This window comes from Sorex fumeus, unplaced genomic scaffold (assembly GCF_029834395.1).
Source record: "Sorex fumeus unplaced genomic scaffold, SorFum_2.1 ptg000052l, whole genome shotgun sequence".
NCBI classification, from domain to species: Eukaryota; Metazoa; Chordata; class Mammalia; order Eulipotyphla; family Soricidae; genus Sorex; species Sorex fumeus.
Window position 1 is genome coordinate 743550 of NW_026606109.1, and position 25526 is coordinate 769075.

A 25526-nucleotide genomic window follows, 5' to 3' on the forward strand; every position below is an offset into this window, starting at 1 on the left:
CTCTCTCTCTCTCTCTCTCTCTCTCTCTCTCTCTCTCACACACACACACACACACACACACACACTCACTCACTCACACACTCGCACACATATGCCGGGTGGTGAGCACTCAGCCAGCTGGTAGGCACCAGTTCTTGGTGTCCATGCAAAGATTCCTGCCAGATGATACCAAGACACGTGGATCTCACTCATGGGTGGTGCTCTAGATCCAACGACCACCTGCCACCCCACTGTACAGCTATGATCCAAACCCAGCACCTCAGACACCAACCCAGCACCTCAGACACCGATCCAGAACTTCAGACATCGTTGCATCACCTCAGACACCAATCCAGCACCTCAGACACTGATCCAGCACCTCACACACTGATTCAGCACCTCAGACATCCCTCAGCAGAGCTGACATGGCCCCAGGCTTGCACCTGAAGGACAACTTTCAAATCCAGACCCCAAAGTCAGCCCCCTGACCTCTGAGACCTTGTGATCTCACACAGATGTGTGATGTCACAGTTCATATGACCTATTGTATATGTGATGCCACAGATCACGTGACCTCATGGATGCATGAGACCACAGATTACATGACCTCATGGGTGTGTGACACCATAGGTCACATAACCTCATAGGTGTGTGATGCAACATATCACATAACCTCATGGGTGTGTGGTGTCACGGGTCACATGACCTCATGGGTGTGTGAAACCATAGGTCACATGACCTCATGGATGTGTGAGACCACAGGTCACATGACCTCATGGGTGTGTGAAACCGCAGGTCACATGACCTCATGGGTGTGTGAAACCGCAGGTCACATGACCTCATGGATGTGTGTGATGCCAGAGGTCATATGACCTCATGGATCTATAATCCCATAGGTCATGTGACCCCAAGGTTCTGTGACCCCATAGGTCATATAACCTCACCCGGTCTGTGACCCCCCAAAGATCATCTGACCTACCAGGTCTGTGATCCCATAGGCCAAATGTGACCTCACGAGTGCTCTGTGCTCACGCTCGCCTTGCCTGGCCTTGCTGTCCTGCTCATGAGCCTCTCTGTGACCAGGGTGCGGGAGCCACATGGACTAGTGGGTGCAGACTGGCACGGAGGAGTCAGCCTTGGCGCCTCCCCAGCGACGTCCACGACCCGCCAGGAGCACCCCTGGGTCTCCCCAAGGCTCTGGCCAGAGGCAGCATCCCTGGGAAGCAGGGGTCTCGGGCTGGGACATGGCGGTGGGAGCCCAGCTCTCGGGGAAACCGGCCCGCACTGGAGCTCAGCACTTTCTCTCGGCCTCGGGAGCGCAGCCAGGCTTTTATTTATAGGCTCGATTTCCTGAAAGAAGCTGGGAAAGTCCTCCCAGCCTGTCTGGCTCCTCCCCTGCCGCCCTGCGGGGGGCAGGAGCAGGGGGGAGGGCCCTGTGCCAGCGCGGGGAGCAGAGGGGACGGAAGTGGTTCCTGGAGGAGGCCCGGAGTCGGCATCTGCTGGACGGTGCGCACGGAGGGGATATAAGGGCGCAGAGGCCCCTCGGCAGCTGCTTCCCAGCCGCCTCAGACGGAGCCGGACCAGGACACCCAGCTCCCGGCACTGCTCCCGGCCACCTTCCCGACCACGCGGCTTCCCTCTGGGTAAGAGCCGGGCAGAGGTTGGCGGGCTGCTCCTCTGGACAGGGACAGGGGACAGAGGATGGGACTGGCATGTGTCCCAGGATAAGCCAGAGCAGCAGGCGGCCGCCTGGGCTCTGTTGCTCAGAAGCTGCTGCCCGCAGGGGTGTGGGTGGCGGGCAGTCCGGGAAGCAGGGGCTGGGGCTCCGTGAACGTCGGGCCCTGCTGGAGCCTCCCAGCCCCCTGCTCAGAGATGCTCCTGCAGGAGGACGGGCTCCCTGGGCGGACAAGCTGACGTGGGGGTGAGCGGGACCCATGCAGCTCGGCGTGTCTGTGCATCTTGGTGTGTGTCCACACGTCTCGGTGTGTCTGTGTAGCTTGTGTCCACGCGTCTCAGTGTGTCTGTGCATCCTAGTATGTGTGCACTTATCTGGGTGTGCACCACGCGTCTTGGTGGGCCCACGCGTCTTGGTGTGTCCACGCCTCTCCATGTGTGTGCCGTGTGCCAGGTCCCAGGGCTCTGGCCCGTGAGCCCCACAGCTGCAAGTGGGCGCTGCCTGCTGGGCTGTCGGGCCCTACCCCACCTCGCGTCACTCGTGCTGGCCCACGGTGCCCTCGGTAGCAGTGCCCAGTGCCCCTGGCTACCGAGCAGGAAGCTCTGGCTCAGCTCAGGGTGCCTGCCGCCACCGGGCACTGCTGGACACGCGGGCGGGCTCCTGGAGGCTGTGCAGGGTTAAGCGCGATCGGCTCCCCACATCCTGGCCCCCGTCCCGCACCAGCCGGGCCGGCCAAAACCCCCAATGGAAAAACCGGCTGCAGGAAACCAGCAGATTGAACTCTCCGCTCGTCCTCAGCTGACGTCTGCTCTGGCCCCGGGGCTCACGCCGCTCTCTGCTGGTCCCCAGCGTGGCCAGTCGGGGGGCACCGCCATCCTTGAGAGGCCTGGGTGTGCGGGCAGGTGTCCTGACGCCCTGCTCCTCCACAGGCGCGTGGCGATGGCCTGGCCACTGCTGCTGCTGGTGCTGTGGACGCCCGGTGGGGCCCTTGGCCTGGGTGAGTGGGGCCAGGTGCCTCGGCGCTGGGCAGGGGCGAGGGTCGGCCCTGCATGCAGAACTGGGGAGTCCGGGCACCTCGTGGACGCGGAGCCGCTCCCCAGTCTCCCCGGGTCCCCTGCCAGCTGGCCGGGCTCCCTGTCCCCAGGGTCGGCGGCTGAGGGCTCCCAGGCTTGGCACCAGTTGTGCTTCAGGCTGCCCTGGGTCCTTCCACTGTCCACTGACCTGGAACCCTCCCGAGGGCCGCCTGGTGTGTGTCGTCTCCATGGCTTGGCGCAGCTCCAGAAGAAGCACACAGGCGGGGATGGGGGTGGGGGCCGGTTCCTCCGCCCTTGCAGACAGGCAGGGGGTGCGAGGAACAGCAGGGTCAGCAGGATGGGTGGGCTAAGGGGCATCAGATGCCAGGAGACACACTGGGGACAGGACGGGCCCTTCCAACAGGGTCACCCCTGGTGCCCTGGGCCTCCCCTCAGTCCTGTGCCCCCTCTCAGTCTCTGTGCCTCCCCCCTCAGTCTGTCCCTCCCCTCTCAGACTCTGCCTCCCCCTCAGTCTCTGTGCCTCCCCCCTCGGTGCCGTGCCTCCCCCCTCAGTGCCGTGTCCCCACTTGGCGCCCTGTAACACCCTCCTCGGCTCCCTTGGGCAGCTGGTGACCGGGACGAGGCCGCATCCTTCGACCTTTTCAGCATCAGCAACATCAACCGCAAGACGATCGGCGCCAAGCAGTTCCGGGGGCCAGAGCCTGGCGCGCCTGCGTACCGCTTTGTGCGGTTTGACTACATCCCACCCGTGAGCGCGGACGCCCTGGGCCAGCTGGCCGTGGCCATGCGGCAGAGGGACGGCTTCTTCCTGTCGGCCAACCTGCGGCAGGACAGCTCCTCGCGGGGCACGCTGCTGGCCCTCGAGGGCCCCGGGGCCGCCCAGAGGCAGTTCGAGATCATCTCCAACGGCCCCGAGGACAGGTTGGACCTCACCTACTGGCTCGAGGGCCGGCCACACCTCCTGTCCCTGGAGGACGTGGGCCTCGCCGATGGCCAGTGGAAGAACGTCACAGTGCAGGTGGCCGGGGAGGCCTTCAGCCTGTACGTGGGCTGCGACCTGATCGACAGCGTCCGGCTGGACCACCCCTTCTACGAGCAGTTGGCCACGGACAGGAGCAGGATGTACGTGGTGAAGGGCGCCAGCCGGGACAGCCACTTCAGGGTACGCGGGCTTGGGTCTCTCCGGGCACATGCGGGGGTCAGGGGGCACATGCTGTGTATGACAGGGGGAGGCACACCCCTGTCACAGGCCGTGTTGCCTGGAAGTCTTTCCCATCGGACCACACGAATGTACATGTCCCCCCCACACACACAGTCCACCGTGTGCACGCAGATGTACACACAAACGCACACATGCTCACAGGAATACACATGCACATGCACACAGGAGCACACTTATGCGTGCACAGATGCACACAGATGCACACCATACACACAGGAACCCACGTGCATTGCACAGAGGTGTACAGACAGATGCACACACAAGCTCTCCATGCAGAGATGTACACACAGATGCAACCACCACACATGACCCACATACCCAGATATGTGCACACAGATGATGCACACACAAATCCCCCACGCAGAGATGTACACAGTTGTACACATCACCCACATGCATGTGCACACACCATAGCACACTGTACATATACACATGCACACACAAACGTACACACAAACAGGCAGTGCATATAGCATGCACACACCCCACTTTCTGAAGCAGCCGCAAGCAGGTAGCCTGCAGTCAGCTTCTGACCTGCTGATCGAGGCTGATTCTTGGATGGCACGGCCTGAAGGACGGTCAGGCGGTGGGGATGGCCCCTGTTTGTCTGCGCCCCTCGTGCCTGCTGACCCGCTCACAAGCCCAGTCAGCACTCACGTGGCAGGCACTGGCCACGGCTCTGACTCCCTCAGAAAGGGCAGAGGCAGCCCCTGGCCAGGCTAACCTTTCTGGGTTGGCCCTGAGACCCTGGAGCACTGCTTTCAGAGTCTGTACCTGAGAGCTCGGGGAAGCTGGAGTCAGTCGTGGGGAGAGGACTCGCGGGGCTCAGTCTGAGTCATCCCAGCTTGTGATCCCCCTGCCGTCCACTCCTGCCAGAGCCCTCAACTGTCCAGACTTCTGGGAGCACTCCTGCTCCTCCTCCTCCTGCTCCTCCTGCTCCTCCCCTCCTCCTGATCCTCCTCCTCCTCCTGCTTCTCCTGTTCCTCGTCCTCCTCTTCCTCCTGCTCCTCCTGCTCCTCCTCCTGCTCCTCCTCCTCCTCCTGCTCCTCCTCCTCCTGTTCCTCCTCCTCCTCCTGCTCCTCCTCCTCCTGTTCCTCCTCCTCCTCTTCCACCTGCTCCTCCTGCTCCTCCTCCTCCTGTTCCTCCTCCTCCTCTTCCACCTGCTCCTCCTGCTCCTCCTCCTCCTGTTCCTCTTCCTCCTCTTCCACCTGCTCCTCCTCCTCCTCCTCCTGTTCCTCCTCCTCCTCTTCCACGTGCTCCTCCTGCTCTTCCTCCTCCTGATCCTGCTCCTCCTCCTCCTGCTCCTCCTCCTCCTGCTCCTCCTCCTGCTCCTCCTCCTGCTCCTCCTTCTGTTCCTCCTCCTCCTGCTCCTCCTCTTCCTGCTCCTGTTCCTCCTCCTCCTGCTCTTCCTCCTCCTGCTCCTCCTCCTCCTCCTGCTCCTCCTCTTCCTGCTCCTGTTCCTCCTCCTCCTTCGGTTCCTGCTCCTCCTGCTCCTCTTCCTCCTGCTCCTCCTCCTGCTCCTGTTCCTCCTTCTGCTCCTCCTCCTCCTGCTCCTCCTCCTGCTCCTCCTCCTGCTCCTCCTTCTGTTCCTCCTCCTCCTGCTCCTCCTCTTCCTGCTCCTGTTCCTCCTCCTCCTGCTCTTCCTCCTCCTGCTCCTCTTCCTCCTGCTCCTCCTCCTGCTCCTGTTCCTCCTCCTCCTGCTCCTCCTCCTCCTGCTCCTCCTCCTTCTCCTGCTCCTGCTCTTCCTGCTCCTGCTCTTCCTCCTCCTGCTCCTCCTCCTGCTCCTCCTCCTCTTGCTCCTGCTCCTCCTCCTCCTCCTCCTTCCCGTCCTTCTCATTCTCCTCCTTTTCTTCCTGCTCCTTTTCTTCTTCCTCTTCTTTCTCCTCTTCCTTCTTCATTCTTCTCAAAGGTTACTCCTGCAGTACTCGGGGGACCGTCTCTGTACAGGGTTGGCCCTGGTTGGCCCCACGCAAGGTCAGCGCCCTCCCTGCTGTGCTATGGCTCCAGCCCTCTCTTCTCCCCTGTTCTGTGCGAGTTCTTGGAAGGGGTCTCAGATAACCTGATGAAGTCAGGGCTTTGGGAGGGCGTGGCCGGAGGCCCTGCTGGGGTCTCCTCTGAAAGGCTCAAGCTGCTCTGTAGGAAGCACCAACAGGCGGTGCCACGCGCAAGCAGGCGAGGGGATGGTGTGTGCGGGGGGGATGGCACGTGTGCGGGGGGGGGGGGGCGGGGATGGCGCGTGTATGGGGGCATGGTGCGTGTGCAGGGAAAATGGTGCATGTGCATTGCAGGACGACAGTGCATGTGCGGGCAGGCGAGGGCAGTGTTGCATGTGTGTTGCAGGGATGACAGTTATGTGTGTTGCAGGACGACAGTGTGTGTTGTTGCAGGGCTTGCTGCAGAACGTCTATGTGGTGTTCGAGAACTCCGTGGAAGAGGTGCTGAGCAGGAAAGGCTGCCTGCAGGGCCAGGGAGGTAGGTGTGCGGTTGGGGGGGCAGGTTGCTGAGCCCATCCTGCAGACTCAGCCACCGCACGGGCTCTCCCTCACCAGGTGACCTCTGACCTTGTCTGGGAGGGTTCTTCGTGGCCTGGTGCAGGGGCTTCGTGTGAGCACTGGCCAGTCTGTAGCTCTGAAGGACCCGGACCAGCCAGGCTAACCGCGCGGCACCTGGTCCAAGGACACCACGGCTTCGGTCGGGCTGACTTGGGAAGTTCTTCCACAGAGCTCAGGGCTGTCACGGCTGCCCCAGGGAAGCCCCGGGGGCCATGGGACCCCAGACGCCTCTGTTCGCACTTGAGTTCTCTGTACCAGCACCTCGTCTGCTGGGAGCTTGTGAGGCTCCTCTTCTGGGCTCAGGGGAGGCTGTGCCAGGCCTGCCCTGCCCACCCCCTTCTCTTCCTCAGAAACAGCCCACGACACCTGGGGCGTGCAGGGCGCTGACCACTACCTGGGGAGCACCTGGGGACAGCGGGGTCAGGAGCCCTCCATGAGGGCCCCTCCTTCCCAGGACTAGGTTCACAAAGGCCCCAGGGTGCGGGGTGTCCATGGGCCATTTCTGAGCCCGCTAGCTGCTCTGCCAGTGGGCCCCTGCAACCAGGCCGCCTGTGACTTGGGGATGGACTGTCGGGGACGGGCTGTGCGGGGAGGTCATGGGCCCCGACCCCTCCCGCTCGCCAAGTGGGCTGGAGGGCGCCCAGCTATCCTCCCGGCTCAGCCGCAGCTGTGGCCACTTACTGTCCCCTGTCCCGCAGCAGAAGCCAACGCCATCCGAGAGGACACGCAAACGCTCTACCTGGGCCCCCAGCTCCCGCCCACAGCCCTGGGCCGCGTGCAGCTGCAGTCCGGGGTGTGCGGACACTCATGCGAGGAGCTGGGCGGCCTGCTGCAGGAGCTGGCCCAGCTGCGCGGCGTGGTGGCACGCATGCAGGACCGCCTACAGGCCGTGGTGCGTGCGGGCGGGCGGGACCCGAGGGCAGCGTGCAGGGCGCCCTGAGAGCCAGGCAGGAGGCCAGACAAGGCCACGTGGGGGAGCACTCGGGGAGCACACAGGAGCACATGGAGAACACACAGGGAGTACACGGGGAGCACACGAGAGCACACGGGAGCACATGGGAAGCACATGGGAGCACACAGGGAGCACTCCCCACCTCAGGACCCCAGGCTGGAGGATTTCCCCACCTTGGTACTCCAGTTAGTCTCCCCCTCAGGAGCCCTGGCTACCCTGGGTTAGGGCTTCCCCACCTCGGGACCCCAGGCTAGAGGTTTTGCTCACCTCATGGCCCCCAGAATCGAGGATTTGCCCCGTGGGGCGACCCGGCGCTCCTGCAGATTCTGACCCAGGCCCCGTGGCCACAGGTGCCTGTGTCCGACCCCCTGTCGGGGCAGACTTCAGTTCTGGGGTCATGGGTGTGGGCAGCTGTCCTGAGAGGCTGCATGGCCCCCAGAGCCCAGCCCAGGCAGTCATGGGAGAAATACTCCAGGGCGTGGGCCAGGCGGCCTGGGGGTCTGCAGCCGCGCCAGCCCCTCAGCGGGCCCTCTCTGTCCGCACGCTGCTGCCCTGGCCCCGGCTCACCGCCCTCTGCCCCGCAGTCCAGCGAGAACCAGCTCTTCCTGGAGATGATCGGGGGCCCCCACAGGACCCGGAATGCGTCTGGCTGCCTGCAGGACGGCCGCTTCTACGGAGAGAACGACACGTGGGTGGTGGACCGCTGCACGACGTGCACTTGCAGGGTGAGGCCCGGGCGGAGCCCGTCTGCCCGTGGTAAGCCCGTGGGTGCCCACAGGGCTGGGCCGGTGCCGTGGGTGCTCGTGCCCAGTGCTCGCCTCCCGCCAGCAGATCTCTCTCCCCGCAGAGTCTCAGGACCATCTGCCACCAGATCACCTGCCCGCCGGCCACCTGTGCCAGCCCATCCCTGCAGGATGGAGAGTGTTGCCCCTCCTGTGACCACGGTGAGTGCCCACCGGTTTCTGCTGTGTGTGGAGGGAGCGTGTGGGTGTGTCGGTGTGAGAGCGTGTCAGTGCGTGTCAGTGTGAGCGTGTTGGTGTGTGTCGGTGTGTGTGTCTATGTGAGTGTATATGAGCGTGTCAGTGTGTGTCGGTGTGATTGTGTCAGTGTGTGTCGGTGTGTGAGTGTATGCGAGTCTGTCTGAGTGCATGTGAGCCAGAGCATGTGTGTGAGCATGTGTATGTGTGTGACTGAGCAATGTGTGTGTATGTGAGTTGACGTGTTTCTGCAAGTGTGAGTGCTTATATGTGTATGAGTGTTGCGTGTGCATTGTGGGAGTGTGTACGTGTATGTGTGAGTGCAAGTGTATGAGTGTATGGAGCGTGTGTGTGTCTGTCCTGGGGTAAGCCTGCGCCCGTGTGCCCGTGTGGCTGGTCCCAGTCCCGTGGGCCACCGCCCCCTCCCGCCCTCCCCAGCCCTGGTTCTGGTGCCCTGACGCGAGAGTGCCCAGCCCTCCCTCCTGCCCGGCCCGACCGGTGACGGCCTCTGTCCGCAGTGGTCAGCGAGGAGGGCTGGTCGCCGTGGGCTGAGTGGACCGAGTGCTCGGTCACCTGCGGGTCGGGCACGCAGCAGCGAGGCCGCTCCTGCGATGTGACACTCAGCGCGTGCCGAGGGCCGTCCATCCAGACGCGCGGCTGCAGCCCGGGCCAGTGCGACCCCCGCGGTGAGTGCCTGAGGGGGGCGGCGGGGCGGGCCGCCCAGTGGGCAGTGCCCTGATAGCCCACTGCCCTGTGCAGTCCGGCAGGATGGCGGCTGGAGCCACTGGTCCCCCTGGTCGTCCTGCTCGGCCACCTGCGGCGTCGGCGTGGTCACCCGCATTCGGCTCTGCAACTCCCCCCTGCCTCAGCTGGGCGGCCAGCCCTGCCGGGGCGGGGGCCGTGAGACACAGGCCTGCGAGGGCCGCCCCTGCCCAGGTGAGTGGACGCCCGGGAGGGACGGGGGTGCTGGGGGGCACCACTGCCCACTTGCCGCCCGGCCCTCCCAGTCGGAGCTCCTAGGGTCCAGAGCAGGGTCTGGACACTCCATGTGGACACTCACGCGGGGCAGCGCAGCCCAGGCCTCGTGCGTCCACGCCGGGCTGGGACTGCCTGTGTGTGTCCACTGGGTGCTGGGCTGCCCACGCTGGGCTCCGGCCTGTGTGTGTGCACGTGGTGTCCTGTGGCCCCTCCCTGCCAGGTGTCCCTGCTGGGCCCTGCTGCCCCTGCCCGTGGCTCTGGGCCAGCCGCAGCTGACCAGTGCCCGTAGTTGCCTGCCTGTCCCGACAGCCCGTCTCAGTCCCAGCCCCAGACCCTGGCATCCTCGCCCGCTGCTGTCCCTCGGGCTCTGGACTCTGGCCAGGCCCCTTTCTGGGCTCCCCCACCGCCCCCCACTGTCCCGCGTGCCCAGCCTGTGCTCTTTGCAGTCGACGGCCGCTGGAGTCCCTGGTCCCCGTGGTCGGCCTGCTCGGTCACCTGTGCAGGTGGCCTCCGGGAGCGCACACGTGTGTGCAACAGCCCCGAGCCACAGCACGGAGGGAAGGACTGTGCCGGAGACCCACAGCAGCACCAGATGTGCAGCAAGAGACGCTGCCCAATAGGTGGGCGGGGAGGGGAAGGGAGGGGAGGGTGGGGAGGAGTGGGGGGGAGGTGTGGGCTGGGGGGCTGGGCCTGAGGCTGCAATGGGTGGGCGGTGGTGGTGTGTGCAGTGGTGGGCACGTGGGGTGGACAGTCGCCTCGATGACCCTGACCCCCACATGCCCGCCCCCACCCGGGGGAACTGACCGCGGCCCCACCGCCTCCCTCCGTGGTGGCCAGGCCCCTGACCGTCCCTCCGTCTGTCCACAGATGGCTGCTTGTCCAACCCCTGCTTCCCTGGAGCCCAGTGCAACAGCTTCCCGGATGGCTCCTGGTCCTGCGGCTCCTGCCCACCGGGCTTCCTGGGCAATGGCTCCTTCTGTGAGGACCTGGACGAGGTGGGTGCCGCCGGTTGGGGGGTGGGGGGGGTGGGGAGAGGTGGCCAGGGCTCACAGCATCTGTCCGTCTGTCTGTCTGTCCGCAGTGCGCCGTGGTCGCCGACCTCTGCTTCACCACCGGCAGCAGCCGCTGCGTCAACACCCAGCCCGGCTTCCACTGCCTGCCCTGCCCACCCCGTTACCGCGGCAACCAGCCCTTTGGGGCCGGCCTGGAGTCGGCCCAGACGGAGAAGCAGGTGAAGGGGCAGAGCTGGCCAGGGGCCTCGGGCGCCCGCACTGTCTGTGGCCAGGCCCAGAGGGGCCCAGGGCAGGGCCAACCCGTGCATCCTGCTGCCCTAACCCCTGCATGGCCAGAGGCATGAACGGCACCCCTTCATCCCTGGTGCCCCAGAGCACCCGGCACCCCGCACCCCTGCACCCCTGGTACCCCAGAGCACCTGGTACCCCATACCCCTGCACCCCTGGTACTCCGAAGCACCCGGCACCCCTGCACCCCTATATCCCCCAGAGCACCCAGCACCCCACATCCCTGCACCCCTACATCCCCCAGAACACCTTGTACCCCATGCCCCTGCACCCCCAGAGCACCCGTCCCCCTGCACCCCTGCACACCTACATCCCCCAGAGCACCCCGCACCCTGCACCCCTGCACTTCTACATCCCCCAGAGCACCCAGCACCCCACACCCCTGCACCCCCAGAACACCCGCCCCCTGCCCCTGCATCCCTCCAGGGCACCCGCACCCCTGCACCCCTGCACCCTTGAGCCCCAGGGCACAGGCCCACCCTCCCCACCAGCACCCACACCCACCCTTCTCGGCTGCCCCTGCCGGCAGGTGTGTGAGCCCGAGAACCCCTGCCGGGACGAGACGCACACCTGCCATCCACACGCAGACTGCATCTACCTGGGCCACTTCAGCGAGCCCATGTACAAGTGCGAGTGCAGCACGGGCTACGCGGGCGACGGGGCGCTCTGCGGGGAGGACTCGGACCTGGACGGCTGGCCCAACCGCAGCCTGCCCTGCGCCAGCAACGCCTCGGCACACTGCGTGCAGGTGGGCCCTGCCAGGGGGGCCCCTCCCCCACCCTGCTCCTCCCAGCCCGAGGGGAGGCTCACCGCCCTCCTCTGCCGCAGGACAACTGCCCCCGGCTGCCCAACTCCGGGCAAGAGGACTTTGACCTGGACGGCGTGGGCGACGCCTGTGACGAGGACGATGACAACGACGGCGTGACCGACGAGCAGGTGCGGGGGCCGGGGGTGGGGACAGGTGCAGGCACGGCTGGGGCGCGGGACCGGGGAGGGCTGGTCCCGGGGTGCTGGGGTGGGCAGGGGGATCTGCCCGGCTCCTCTCCCACCTCCCCATGGACTCTCCCGGGGGTGCCGCGGGCAGCCCAGGCACCTGGCTGTCCCTGCACACCTGTGCCCGCCGGCTGCCCAGTCCCGGGCGGTCCTGGGACCCGCTCCCCTGAGGCCTCCTCTCCACTCTTGCTCTTGGCAGGACAACTGCCCGCTGCTGTTCAACCCTCGCCAGCTCGACTACGACAAGGACGAGGTTGGGGACCGCTGTGACAACTGTCCCTACGTGCACAACCCCGCCCAGATCGACACGGACCACAACGGGGAGGGGGACGCCTGCTCGGTGGACATCGATGGGGACGGTCAGTGCCCCTCAGCAGTGCCCGGGGCTGCCGTGGGCGTGTTCCAGCCCAGGCCGGCCTGTGCGGTGGCCCCCTATGCCGTGCAGGCCTCCAGGGTTCCCTGCCCACCTCTAGACCCCTGGACTGCCACTGCCCCCCGCCCCGGGGAGCGTCCAGGCTCCTGCCTGGCTCAGTGTGAGGCCGAGGCTGCCCTGCACCCACCGACCTGCACGTGCGGAGGCCCCAGGGCCCAGGCTCCGGGCAGCACAGGGCAGGGTGCAGGGCCCCAGGCTGAGGACCCTCGCTGCCACCCCCGTGCCCAGCTCCAGCTCTCTGCCGACCCTCCCGCTGCCCTTCACGGGCCCAGTCCCAGCTCCACCTCAGGCAGGGCTGCCCAGGCCTCTGCACGCTCTGCTCTCTGCTCTGGCTTGTGTCCATCCTGGGTGTCCATCCTAGGCCCCTGGGGCTACCCCCACCTCTCAGGTGGCTCCACTATTCCTCAGCCCATCATGGGGTCTGGGTCACATCATGCAGGACACAAGTCTTAGCCAGCCCTGTCCATCTTGCATCCAGCACAGGCCACGCCCAGCCCTGTGTCCATCCCTGGAGTCCACTTCAGGACATGTCTAGCCCTATGTCCATCCCAGGTGCCCACTGCAGGCCACGCCCAGCCCTGTGTCCATTCCAGGCATCCACTCCAGGACATGCCCAGCCCTATGTTCATCCCGGGTGTCCACTTCAGGACACACCCAGCTCTGTGTCCATCCCGGGTGTCCACTGCAGGACATGCCCAGCCCCGTCCATCCCAGCTTCCAGCACAGGCCACACCCAGCTCTGTGTCCATCGTGAATGGGACCGCTCTTCTCGTTCTGCCAGCGGGCCTCTCGCTTCTCCCCCACCTCGCGGAGGGGCGGGGCGTTCAGGGGTGCGGACCCTGGCCCGATCCCGTTCTTGCCGCTCTCCTGCTTGGTGCACAGGGAGTGGGCTTTTCGGGGTCGTCTGACATGGTGGACAACCCTCGCTCTGTTGGGACCGTCCCAGGACATGCCCAGCTCTGTGTCCGTCTGGTGTCTGCTGTAGGACATGCCCAGCCCTGTGTCCATCCTAGGCATCCAGTGCAGGACACGTCCAGCCCTGTGTCCATCCCAGTGTCCACTTCAGGACATGCCCAGCTCTGTGTCCATCTGGTGTCCACTACAGGCCATGCTGTGGAAGCAGGGGCTCTGGGCTCCGTGCTGCCTGGGGGCAGCCTGGGTTGCTGTGAGCTCCGGGGCACCAAGGCCCCAGGTGGCACCTTTCTGGAAGTCTCAGTGTAGGTGACTGAGGGTATCCCTGAGCCCACGGCAGGGATGACTCAGAGTATGTCAGGGCCTTTCTCGTTTCCCACAGACGTCTTCAATGAGCGTGACAACTGCCCCTATGTGTACAACACTGATCAGCGGGACACGGATGGTGATGGCGTGGGTGATCATTGTGACAACTGCCCACTAGTGCCCAACCCTGACCAGGTGTGCGGGGGGGGTCACCTCCAGGTGTGTGGGTCACCTCCAGGTGTGTGGGTCATCTCCAGGTGTACAGGGGGGTCATCTCCAGGTGTGTGGGTCACCTCTAGGTGTGTAGGTCATCTCCAGATGTGCAGGGGAAGTCACCTCCAGGTGTGTGGGTCACCTCCCCACTGTGCGGGTCATCTTCAGGTGTGCAGGGGGTCACCTCCACATGTGGGGTCAACTCCATGTGTGTGGGATCACCTCCAGGTGCGTGGGGTGCTCACCTCCTGTCCTGTCCCTTGCTCTGGCCTGGGCCCTCATGCTCGTGGGGTGTGTCCACTCGTGTGACACCGGCTGGGCGTGTCCCACAGACCGACGTGGACAACGACTTGGTGGGAGACCGCTGTGACAACAACGAGGACATCGACGAGGACGGGCACCAGAACAACCAGGACAACTGCCCCTATATCCCCAACGCCAGCCAGGCTGACCACGACCAGGATGGCCGCGGGGACGCCTGCGACCCCGATGACGACAACGACGGCGTCCCCGATGACAGGGACAACTGCCGCCTGGTGCCCAACCCACTGCAGGAGGATGCGGATGGTAGGGCCGGGGGGCCTCGGGCACCAATGCACCCCCACAGCCCACAGAGGGGGAGTTCCGACATGCACCCCACACGGTACACGGAGACAGGTCCCCAACACGCATCCCCCACGGCAGGTGCAGGCAGGGTCCCTGGACGTGTGTCCCCCAGCATGGGGGTGGGTCCCTGGATGGCCCCACGCAGAGCCTGGAGCCCCTGCTTAGCACAATGGAATGGAGCGCAAGGCGGCTGTCCTGGCACCAGGCAGCCCAGTCCCGGGGTAAGGTTCTGGAGCCGTGCTCTTGACCTCTCCTGAGTCTCTTCCTGCCTGCAGGGGACGGGCGTGGGGACATCTGCAAGGACGACTTCGACAATGACACCGTCCCAGACATCGACGACGTGTGTCCCGAGAACAGCGCCATCAGTGAGACGGACTTCCGGAACTTCCAGATGGTGCCCCTGGACCCCAAGGGCACCACCCAGATAGACCCGACGTGGGTGATACGCCACCAGGGCAAGGAGCTGGTGCAGACGGCCAACTCAGACCCTGGCATCGCTGTGGGTGAGCCTGGGCGGCCCTGCCTGGGGCCTGCGCACGGGCTGCCTCCTTCCCTGGGCATGGGCGGGCCACCTCCTCCCCCGGGCGTGGGGTGGGCTGCCCCTGGCCTGTACCAGCGGGGACCTCTGGTGCCATGGCCCCAGGCTTCGACGAGTTCGGGTCGGTGGACTTCAGCGGCACCTTCTACGTGAACACGGAGCGTGATGACGACTACGCCGGCTTCGTGTTTGGCTACCAGTCCAGCAGCCGCTTCTACGTGGTCATGTGGAAGCAGGTGACACAGACCTACTGGGAGGACAAGCCCACACACGCCTACGGCTACTCGGGCGTGTCCCTCAAGGTGGTCAACTCCACCACGGGCACCGGGGAGCACCTGCGCAACGCACTATGGCACACAGGGAACACGGAGGGACAGGTGAGCGTGGTGGGGCGGGGAGCATGGAGGAACGAGGAGTACAGATGGATGGGGAGCACCGAGGGGTGGGGAGCACAGGGATAGGGGGCATGAAGGGATGGGGACCACTGAGGGATGGGGATTACAGGGGACGGGGAGCACGGAGGGATGGAGAGTATGTGTGAATGGGGAGCACTGAGGGGGTGGGGAGCACCGAGGGGGTGGGGAGCACAGGGATGGGAGACCCCATTGGGGGCAGGGGAGCAGCAGAACAGGGAGTTCGGAGGACACTGAGTGTATCCGGCCCTGGCTGGACCGGGATCCCCCAGACTCCTGTCCCGGGTGGGGGGCAGGCCCAGGCTCATGGCGAAGCCCCCCCCAGGTCCGCACCTTGTGGCACGACCCCAAGAACATCGGCTGGAAGGACTACACTGCCTACAGGTGGCACCTGACCCACCGGCCCAAGACAGGCCTCATGAGGTGAGTCGGCTGGCACCCGCGGGCACAGGTCTTCCCGCCCCGGGGGCTCGGGGCCCAGGGTGGGCGGGAGTGGGCTGCAGGGCTTCGGTGTGTCCTTCCTGAGCAGGGTCCTGGTGCATGAGGGCAAGCAGGTGATGGCCGACTCGGGGCCCATCTACGACCAGACCTATGCCGGCGGCCGCCTGGGCCTCTTCGTCTTCTCCCAGGAGATGGTTTACTTCTCGGACCTCAAGTACGAGTGCAGAGGTAGGGCCTGATGGCGGCGGCCGCAGTGCGGGCAGGGGCAGACGTGGACACTGGGAGGGGGTTGTCCAAGCTTGGATCCTCTCACCGGGGTCGGTCAGTCGTCCCCCCGATGCCCACGTGGCATGGATGCCCCTCCCCTGCCCTCCCCTCTGCCTCCTCCCCTCCCCCCTCCTCCCCACTCCCTCCCTCGTCCCTCCTCCTTCTTCTTCCCTCATCCCTCCTTCCCTATCCCCTCCCCTATCCTCCGTCCCTCCTGCCCTCGTTCCTGCCCTCTGTCCCCCTGCATCTCTCCCTGCGCCCCTCCCTCCCTCCCCCATGGGTCCCCCGCCGGGTGCCAGCAGCCTCTGCAGGCTGGGACGCCCGTGGGTGTGGGTGCTGCTCACTCTGTGCTCGCCGGCAGATGCTTGAATGGACGGCAGATCCCGGACGTGCTGTCGGCACCCGCTTCTCCGTCCTTGACCTACACTGAGTGGCCGGTCACCTGGGTCAGCCTGGCCAGGAGCCACCAGGAGTGAAGACGGCCGCGGCTGCTGCGAGGGTCAGAGGGCACAGCGCGGGCCCCTCCCCCGGCCCCACCAGGACCTTGTGGCACAGGGACGGCACGAGCACTGAGGGCTGGACGTGTGTCCGACACCCACGGCCGGAGGCCAGCACCAGGGCCCGGCAGGATGCAGGATGCCCGGCCGCAGGGGGCAGGGGCCCACTCTGCTCAGGTGCAAGGCGGCTCATTAAAGAGGGATTCTGGACAGGCCGCCCGAGGGCCAGGTCAGCCGAGGGTGGCAGCTCTGTGCTGCCCGTGGACGGCCCGGCCCGGCCCCTGCCCCGACGGTGGCTCCCGCCCAGTTGGACTGTTCCATCGGGCTCTGGCAGAAACGTCTCGGTATATTTATTAAATGGCTAGAGAACACGTTCTGGTAGCCTGTGACTGGTTCTGATTACTGCCCAGCGGCCAGCACAGAGTTCAGGGGAGAGCGGTGGCCACAGTGGCCTCGGTCAGTGGCCGGGGCCGGATGTGCAGGTCCCGTCTTGGCGGGGCTCAGGGACCCGACTGGGCTCCAGGCAGCCAGTGTGCGGCTCAAGCCTGCGAGTGCCTGCCTGCCCACTCATCAGCAGGCCCCTCCTGGGGTGCTGCTCCCGTGTGGACGCCTCCCTGTGAATCCCCGGGGTCCCCAGCAGGTCCCTTGGGTCCCTGCACCCTTGCTGACTCTGGGGTGGGGGACCCAGGCTCGTGGGCCTGGACAGGTAGACAGGGCACCCCAGTTCCTGGTACCCAAAGGCCCTGGAGCCCAGGGTCACTCGCCCAGATGTGCTGGGAACTCAGGGACACAGTTTCGGGGCTCTGGCTCCATTAAGTGGGGCCTGAGTTACCAGCCCTGCCCTTGGGCCCTCTTGTCCCGGGGTGAGTGGCTCAGGATTTCGCAAAGGGCAGGTGGGGTCAACTGGGGGTGGTCAGAGGGAGCGGGGTTGGCCTGAGCACGGCCTCAGCCTCTTGCTCTCCCTCCACTGGCCACACTGATGGGTTCTGAGGAGACCACACAGCTGGACCGAGCTCCCGGAGCTCCTGGAACTGCTGCGCACAGACCCGGCCTGCGCCACGGCCCGAGGCCCAGGGGGTGCAGCGCAGAGAGAGCTGCCCCACGCCCCAGAGCCCGCCTGCTGCCCGCACGCCCGCCTGACACGCAGCTGAGGGGAGCACCCGCGGGGGCTGCCTCTGAGCCCACTGGGAGCATATGAGAGGGAGGACACGGGTTGCCTCTGAGGGATGAGGGAGGAGCCAGGTCACCTCAGGGGTCACCTCTGAGGGATGGGGGAGGACCCAGGACGCCTCTGAGGGGTGGGGGAGGAGCCAGAACGCCTCTGAAGGGTGGGGGAGGAGTCGTGTCACCTCAGGGGTCACCTCTCAGGGATGAAAAAGACCCCAGGTCACCTCTGAGCCCACCAAGCATGTGTGAGAGGACCCAGGCCTTTGCCTGTGGGAATTCGCAGGATCTGGGCACAGGTTGTTTGTACCAGCGCTGCGTCACCCTCAGAAGCTTTCCTGTCAGCCCTGAGCAGCCAGAGAGGAGAGTGCTGAGGAGAGAGCAGGGCACGGCCAGGAAGCGGGGAGGGCCGGTCACAGGGGTCTCCGGCTGGCCCCAGGCAGAGGCGCCTCTGCCTCCTTCCATCGACTGACTCGGGATAAAGGAAGAAAAATCCAGGCCTGATGCGGTGCCCAGCGCAGGGCCCACGAGGGGTGAAGGTCAGAGAGCCGTCCGGCCTCCACTGGCCATTCATCTCAGCCGCCCACCAGCCCTGCGGCTCTGAGCGCCACCCAGTGGGGCGAGGGCCCACCACATGCCCACTGCGGGACCCAGGCCGGGAGCCCTCAGCTCTGGCACCCGCCAGCTGTGCTAGGCAGTGGCGCGAAGAGGCTCCTGCAGTTCAGCTGCCCACAGGCCCACCCCCAGCCCTCTCCTGTACAGGTGTGTTAGCATGTAAGTGTGTGAGAGCATGTATGTATAGGTGTTAGTGTGCGTGCCAGTGTGAGTGTGAGAGTATGGATGTGTGTATGCATATGTGTGTGTGTGTGTGTGTGTGTGTGTGTGTGTGTATGAAGGGCCAAGCACAGACGGGGAACCCTCCTTCCTCGGGGACCAGCAGAACTGCCTGAGTAGACAGACCCAGTTCTGGGGCGGAGTTGAGACGGGACTGAGCGTGGGGGCGGGGCTAGAAAGGGGCAGGGCTGAGAGCGGGGCGGGGCTAGAAGAGGGGCGGGGCTAACAGGGGGCGTGGTTGGCAACCGCCTGGCTGGCAGCAGAGGGGCTGAGACTGGGGGGGCGGGACTGACAGCAGGGCGGGGCTGGCAGCTGGGCGGGACTGAGAGTGGGGGCGGGCCAGCAGAGGGAGCCGGGCTAAAGTAGGGGGCGAGGCCGGTATTGGGGGGGAGGCTGGTATTGGGGGCGGGGCCAGTATTAGGGGCGGGGCTAGCAGCAGGGAGAGGCTGAGAGTGGGAACGGGGCTAACAGAGGGGCAGAGCTAAATAGGGGGCGGGGCTGGAAGATGGGCGGGGCTGAGAATGGGGGCGGGGCCAGATGGGGCGGAGCTAACGTAGGGGCGGGGCCGGGCTGAGAGTGGGGCGGGGCCAGAAGAGGGGCGGGACTGAGAGTGGGGGCGGGCCAGCAGAGGGAGCCGGGCTAAAGTAGGGGGCGAGGCCGGTATTGGGGGGGAGGCTGGTATTGGGGGCGGGGCCAGATGGGGCGGAGCTAACGTAGGGGCGGGGCCGGGGCGGGGCGGGGCCAGAAGAGGGGCAGGGCTGAGCGTGGGGCGGGGCCAGAAGAGGGGCGGGGCTGAGAGTGGGGGCGGGGCCAGCAGCTGGGTTCCCGATTGACAGGTGCAGAGAAAGCAGAGTGCGGCTGAGGCGGAGATGGGCCCGGGGCGGGGGCCTTGGGGTGCAACGTCCTGCTGGTCTCGGGGGCCTGGCAGTGGCGGTGTGGGGCGTGCAGAACTGTGCCCGCGGCGCCCCTTTCGGGTCCCCGGGGAGCCGGCTCGGCCCTCCCGCCCCACCCCGAGCCCCGCGCGAGTGGCGCCGACACGCCGTGGGTCCCTCCTGCAAGGGTCCTGCGGCCTCTGTGCTGCCCGCAGCACCCAGGGAGGGTCGGGGGGCAGCCGAAGCCTCGTCTGCGGGCCTCGCCCCCGCAGCCGGCCCTGCCACGTCTCCCTCCTCCCTGGCGCTGGCCCAAGCTGTGGGAATCCGACAGTGTGGACTCTGACTCAGTGTTTTTCAGGAATCGCCAGCTGAGAACCCAGTGTGGGAGATGTTTATTTTTTCTTTAAAAACGGAAAGAAATGGAAGCAAGAAGGCAGAGGAACCTGCCGCCGGCACAGCCTCTGGCCTGGGTGCTCGGAGGTGACCAGTCTTGCCTCTCCCTGGGCACTGACCACCCCAGCCCCTCTTCCCGTGGTCCCTCCCGCCCAGTGTGCCTGCTGCCCTCGGCCAGCGGTGAGAGGAGCCCATGTGGAGCCGGAGCTGAGGCTGAGTGGCTGTGGGGACAATCTCTGTGCTCGTGTGGCCTCACGGACAGGGGACAGGGTCCCTGCCCCACCAGAAGCCCAACATTGGGTGCAGGTGAACGTCCTGCAGACCCCACCTCCTGCAGGAGCTGGCAGGCGGACCAGGCCCCAGCCCAGGGACTGGACGCCCCTTCCCCGAGGCCACAGCTGGCCGAGGGTCAAGCAGGTAGACGACTCCACAGAGGCTCCGCATAGGACCAGTCCTAACTCTGGAAGGGAAACCTGAGAAAGGAGGAGGAGGAGTGTTTCCACAGGAAGTCAGGACAGAGGCTGCCCCAGAGGGCGGAGAAGAACACAGCTGCAGGGACCCAGGGGCAGGAGGGGGCGGGCACGGACGGGAAGGGGGTGACAGGCCTCAGGTCCCACAGAAGACAGAGACGGAAGGGGACAAGGGTGGGAACCCAGTCACGGGACTTCAGAAAGTGTTGAGTCCCCAGTTTGCCAGATGGAGGGGCTGCCCGAGGATTGCTGACAGACCCTGTCAGCAATGGGGGAGTCTGCACTGGAGACCACCAGGCCACTGGTGAGACGACACAGAGAGGGTTCAGGCCAATGACCTGTCAGAGCCGAGCTTAGCACAGTCACAACCGGAGGCGAGAATGGGGCCCTGAGTGGCCACACTCGGACACCCAGAACGGGCTGTATGCTCACACTTGGACATGGAGAACCAGGACTTTGCACGCTCACACCTCACAAGGGTTCCCCAGCCACCCCCTGGCCATGCTTTCCTAAGGGACGTTCCTCACTGCCCCCCAAGTTGGCCTTTAGCGTGTGGCCGGGCAGCTCACGTCCCCATGTCTGTCTGTGCTGAGTCCTTCCTGTCTTCCAGGAGGCAGCCAGGGGAGCTGAAGGACTTGTCCCCTTCCCAGCGAGCTGGCCTTTGTTCCTGCCACCTTGCTTCTGGGTGACCAGGACGCAGGGCCCACCGTCCTGCCCTGTGCAGGCTGCCCACCGTGAGACTGTGTCGGAAGCAGCTGCTGGGCTGGGACATGTCTGCAGTCTGGTCACGAGCAGCTTTCCTCTCCAAGTGATGTTGCAGAGACACAGATAGGGTTGGAGCAGAGCAGAACCAGAAGCGCCATGACTGAGGGCAGGAGGTGGGGTCAGGCGGCCAGGACAGCCCAGAGCAGCCCTGACTGGGGCTTATGGCGCCTCCCCTGTGGGCACGGCAGCAGCCGGCCTCACCCTACGTTCAAGGACCAGAGACACCCGGCCCACATGCTGATCTTCCAGTGCCCAGCAGGGAAAGGGGCTCGCAGTGGAGAGTGGCCCCACAGCTGCACTCTGCAGACAAGCTCCTTAGACAGGTGCCCGTCGAGAGGGCAGCTGAGGGGGCTCGGGGGGAGCCTGGGGCAGTGCTGGGGAGAGGCCGACAGCGGGTGGCATCAGAGCTGCAAAGCTGGATCTCGAGTACCCAACTATGGGTGACTTCGTAAATTACCCGCTTCAATGAAATTTTAAAAAACAGCGGGTAGGGCGTTCGCCTTACAAGCGGCCAACACAGCCGACCCGAGTTCGATTCCTCCGCCCCTCTCGGAGAGCCCAGCAAGCTACCGAGAATATTCGATATGCCAGACACAGTAACAACAAAGTCTCCAATGGAGACATTACTGGGCCCGCTCGAGCAAATCGACGATCAACGGGAGGGCCTTGAGTCTTGAAATGTGAAAAGCTCTTCATTTAACAGCTCGTTCTGTGGCACCACAACAGCCTAGTTGTGTTGGTTACAAGAACACCCAGGCTGGATTCCGGCTCTCTGCTCAGTGCTCTGCTCACTGCTCCGCTGCTTGCTGCTGTCTCCTTTTTGCTCCCAGCTCCCGTGTGCAGAAACAGAATGCAGGAAAACCTGCACTTCCGTGTTCACTGCAGCCAGAATCTGGAAACCACCCGAGTGCCCGAGAGCAGATAAGTGGATAAAAAAAAAAAAACTGCAATACGTCCACACGCTCTGTAGAATACTATGCAGCTGTCAAAAAAAAACAAAGTCAGCTTCGAGAACTTTCAGCCCCAGGTCATGCAGGTCATCTAGGGGAACACAGCTGTGGTTCTACAGAGCTGCTTGAAGTCCAGGTAATGAAGGAGCTCTGTGCCCAGGTGCCAGCTGTCTCCACAGCTTGAGTGAGCATCTCAGGGAACATGGGGTGCCGGCTACGGCCGTGGATGTGGAACTGGGGAAGCAGGTGACGCAGTACCAAGTGTGTGGGCCCAGCCCACAGGACACACCCCAGAGCCTCCACAGTGCTCAGGGCTGTGAGGGGGTCAGGCCTCCTGCACGTACCTCCTGCGCCCCCAGGTGCTGAATGGTGGTGATTGACAGGGGCCCCTCATCCCCTGTCCAACGTGGATGTCTACCTGGAGGGGCACCTCATCACCACGGTGCAGGGGGATGGTAGGTGCAGGTGGGGTGGGGCGCCCGGGGGCTGGTGGTGGGAGGCCACTGGGGTGCACCTGTGACCCTCCCAAGTGTGATCATCTCCACCCCACAGGGAGCATGGCCTGTGCAGTGGCCACCGGGCCTCCACGATCCACCCCAATGTGCAGGCCATCATGATCACTCCCATCCACCCCCTCTCGCTGTCTTTCCGGCCCCCCGTGGTCCCTGCAGGAGTGGAGCTGAAGATCATACTGTCCCCAGAAGTCAGGAACACTGCTTGGGTGTCCTTCGATGGACGGAAATGGCAGAGATACGTCACGGAGACAGCATCAGCATCACCACATCCTGCTACCCGCAGCCCTCCATCTGCATGCGAGACCCTATGAGCGACTGGTTCGAGAGCCCGGGCCAGTGTCTTCACTGGACATGCTCAAGAAGCAGACACAGTTCTCAGAGGAAGAAGAGGGTGGTGCCGACAGCTAGAACCTCGGCCAGGGATGCAGAGGCAGCCTTTGTCCACCACGTACGTGACCTGTTCATGTCTCAGATCTGATTCTTGTGCTTACAGTCTGCCCCAGGAAAGAGGAGCAGCCTTCGCCCCGGGTAGAGCCTTTGTCTGAGGGCCTCTTGGCCTGCCCATCATGGGGGGAGGTGTCTGGTCCATGCAGCTGTGCTCCCCATCGTAGAACTAGGTGGGATCCCACTGGAGACCCCCAGGGTGGGCGGAGGGGGGCTGGTGCCCGAGGACAGTGCTCACAGTCTCACCTAGTGCTGCGGGATTGTAAACTAGCTGGTGCTGTGGGACCACCCACATAAACCAACCCGTGCTGTGGGACCATCCATGCAGACCAGCCGTGCTGTGGGCTGTCCACACCCCTGCACTGACCCCCACGGGTGGCTGCCCAATTGTCTTGCTCAGTTTTGCCGGCTCCTGCATATTTGCGCCTCCACTCCCACCCCAGGTCTGGAATTCCACTGGAAATGATTTCAAAGCTCGTCCTCAAGACACGCCGGAGAACAGTGAGTCCTTGTTCTCCACACAGCTGCAGCTTACGCCCAGGATCAGACTCTCGAAGGCGGCTCAAGCCACTTGGACTAGTTTCATTCTGAAAAACGTCAGACCGAGTGCCAGGCTGTTTCCTCTCCAACTCAGACACGCCCTCCCGGGGCCACTCACCTGCCAAGCCCAGAAACAGATGCTGGGCTGGGAAACCGTGGGGCGGAGGGGGGGGGGGGATGGACCCCTGGCCCTTCCTCCCAGCCTGTGGCTGTAACAGTTACCCTGTGCCACCACCCCGGATGTGCTGACACACCACATGTGCGTTTCCACAGGAGGTGCTAAAATATTTGGTTTCATTCTAGGGGGAAATAAAGCATTTGGAAAATACTCGTTTATTCCTTGACTAGAGAACCAGCAGGCAAAAGGGGCCCAGTGAGGAAAGAAATGAAACTTTCTCCATCTGTCACCCTCCTGTGGGGAGGCCCCAACTGTCCACACTCGCCCATGTGAACAGTGTCCCCGAGCAGGGGGTGACAGGCCCACGTGGAAGGGAGCTTCTGGCCACCCCTCTCCATGCTCTCAGGATGGGCCAGCTGAGAGGTCATGGATGGCTGTGCAGGGCAGAAGCAGGTCGGAGCTGGGTCAGGACAAGGATTTACTCCGGCCGGTACTGAAGATATACCCAAATGGGAAACCGAGCAAAGGAGCTCGGAGTAGGGACACGGGGTCACAGTTGCTGCCCGTGGGCTGGGGCTGATTTGGGGGGTCTCCCATGGGGGGCTCAGGAGATTCGGGCCCCACTCCATGGTTCTGGGGGCCAGGGTCGAATCAGGGTCTGCTGCAGGCCAGGCTAGTGCCTCCCTCCCCGTCTAGGGCCTGGGCAGAATCATGTCAGTCCTGACACTGACCCCGCTGGACACTCTGGGCCCCGTGCCTGGAGTCTATCCCTTCCCATTCTCCTGCCCTGTGTCCCCTGAGTGGAGTCTGACTGCCATGTCTGCGCCCCTGTGTGGGATGGGGGGCTGCAGTTGTCCCTGTGTGGGATGGGGGTCTTCGGTTGTCTCCTGTGGGGCCTGGGGGTCTCCCGTTGACCCCATGTGGGAGGGGGTCTCCCATTTTCCCCATGGGGAGGGGGTTCTCCTGTTGTCCCCATGGGGGAGGGGTTCTCCCGCTGTCCCCATGTGGGATGGGGTTCTCCGGTTGTCCCCTGTGGGGCATGGGGGTTTCCCGTTATTCCCATGGGGAGGGGGTCTCCCGTTATCTCCGTGTGGGAGGGGGGTCTCCCAATGTCCCTATTAAGGATGGACGGTCTCCCATTGTCCCTGTGTGGGATGGGGTTCTCCAGTTGTCCCCTGTGGGGCATAGGGGTCTCCCGTTATCCCCATGGGTAGGGGGTCTCCCATTATCTCCGTGTGGGAGGGGGTCTCCCAATGTCCCTATGAAGGATGGAGGGTCTCCTATTGTCCCTGTGTGGGATGGGGGTCTCCTGTTGTCCCCATGTGGGAGGGGGGTCTCCCGTCATCTCCCTATGGGATGGGGGTCTCTGGTTGTCTCCTGTGGGGCATGGGGGTCTCCTGTTGTCCTTGTGTGGGAGGGGGGTCTCCCATTGTCCCCGTGGGGGTCTGCCATTGTCTCTGTCTCGGCTCCTTTGCTCTCAGATGCATTTTTGTTCTGTGTAGCTTTGGGGCTACACCTGCCTCGTGCTCAGGGGTCACTCCTGGCTGGGCGTGGGGATCATCTGGGATTCTAGGATAGACGTTGGGTCAACCGTGTGCAAGGCAGGTGCCCTGCCCACTGCAGCCACTCCCAGCTCCAGCCGTGGACGGGCAGTGCCGACGCGAGGTGCTGGGCCACGCTCTGGGGTCTCTGCCCCAATAACCGTGGGGTATCACAGCTGGAGAACCTGCATGGTGGGGGCGGGGGCAGAGGTCAGAGGTCAGAGGGGTCCCCCACACGAGGCTGAGCTGGGGGCCCGGGCCCCGTGAAGTTCCTCCGTGTACAGTGGAGCATGAGCCTGACGGGCCAGCAGATGAGGGCCACGCACAGGACACTGCATGGACGTCAGAGCGGCCCAGGCCACAGGCAGCCCTGCTCCAAGTCCACGATCTGCATCAGGGACAAGCCTGAGGTTTTGGGGCCTTTGCTCAGCCACAGAAAACTTATTTTATCATTCCCGTGACTGCAAGCCAAGCTGACGATGATTCTGTCCATTAATGGACACACCTGCCCGTGTGGCAGTCCATGACAGGATCCAAGTCCACGGCCAGCTCCAAGGGGCCAGTGGAGTGGAGGAAGGGAGAGGAGCAGGCTGTGTGGGGAGGGTGTGGTCAGTGTGGGGAGGGTGTGGTC

General features: G+C 64.6%; 1 protein-coding gene and 1 pseudogene across 1 annotated transcript; both read left to right on the forward strand.

Moving 5' to 3' along the window:
* Positions 1–2588: 2588 nt before the first annotated feature.
* On the forward strand, positions 2589–16239 carry THBS2 (thrombospondin 2). The gene is made up of 21 exons (XM_056124886.1): positions 2589–2651; positions 3294–3850; positions 6298–6382; positions 7161–7354; positions 7999–8139; positions 8262–8358; positions 8910–9077; positions 9151–9327; positions 9816–9989; positions 10237–10364; positions 10451–10600; positions 11200–11418; positions 11499–11606; positions 11863–12022; positions 13391–13509; positions 13860–14094; positions 14409–14636; positions 14777–15048; positions 15410–15507; positions 15614–15753; positions 16154–16239. The coding sequence occupies exons 1-21, from the start codon at positions 2594–2596 to the stop codon at positions 16159–16161; spliced, it is 3516 nt and encodes a 1171-aa protein (XP_055980861.1). The 5' UTR covers positions 2589–2593; the 3' UTR covers positions 16162–16239.
* A 5524-nt stretch (positions 16240–21763) lies between these two features.
* LOC130033287 (NAD kinase-like) lies at positions 21764–22660 on the forward strand (annotated as a pseudogene).
* Positions 22661–25526: the final 2866 nt, after the last annotated feature.

Bases quoted from the DNA above. Each gene is read 5' to 3' on its own strand.
- THBS2 (XM_056124886.1), top strand. From the start codon at position 2,594: ATGGCCTGGCCACTGCTGCTGCTGGTGCTGTGGACGCCCGGTGGGGCC. The intron at 8,359-8,909 runs GTGAGTGCCCAC...CTCTGTCCGCAG, and splicing joins TTGCCCCTCCTGTGACCACG to TGGTCAGCGAGGAGGGCTGG. The intron at 15,508-15,613 runs GTGAGTCGGCTG...CTTCCTGAGCAG, and splicing joins CCCAAGACAGGCCTCATGAG to GGTCCTGGTGCATGAGGGCA.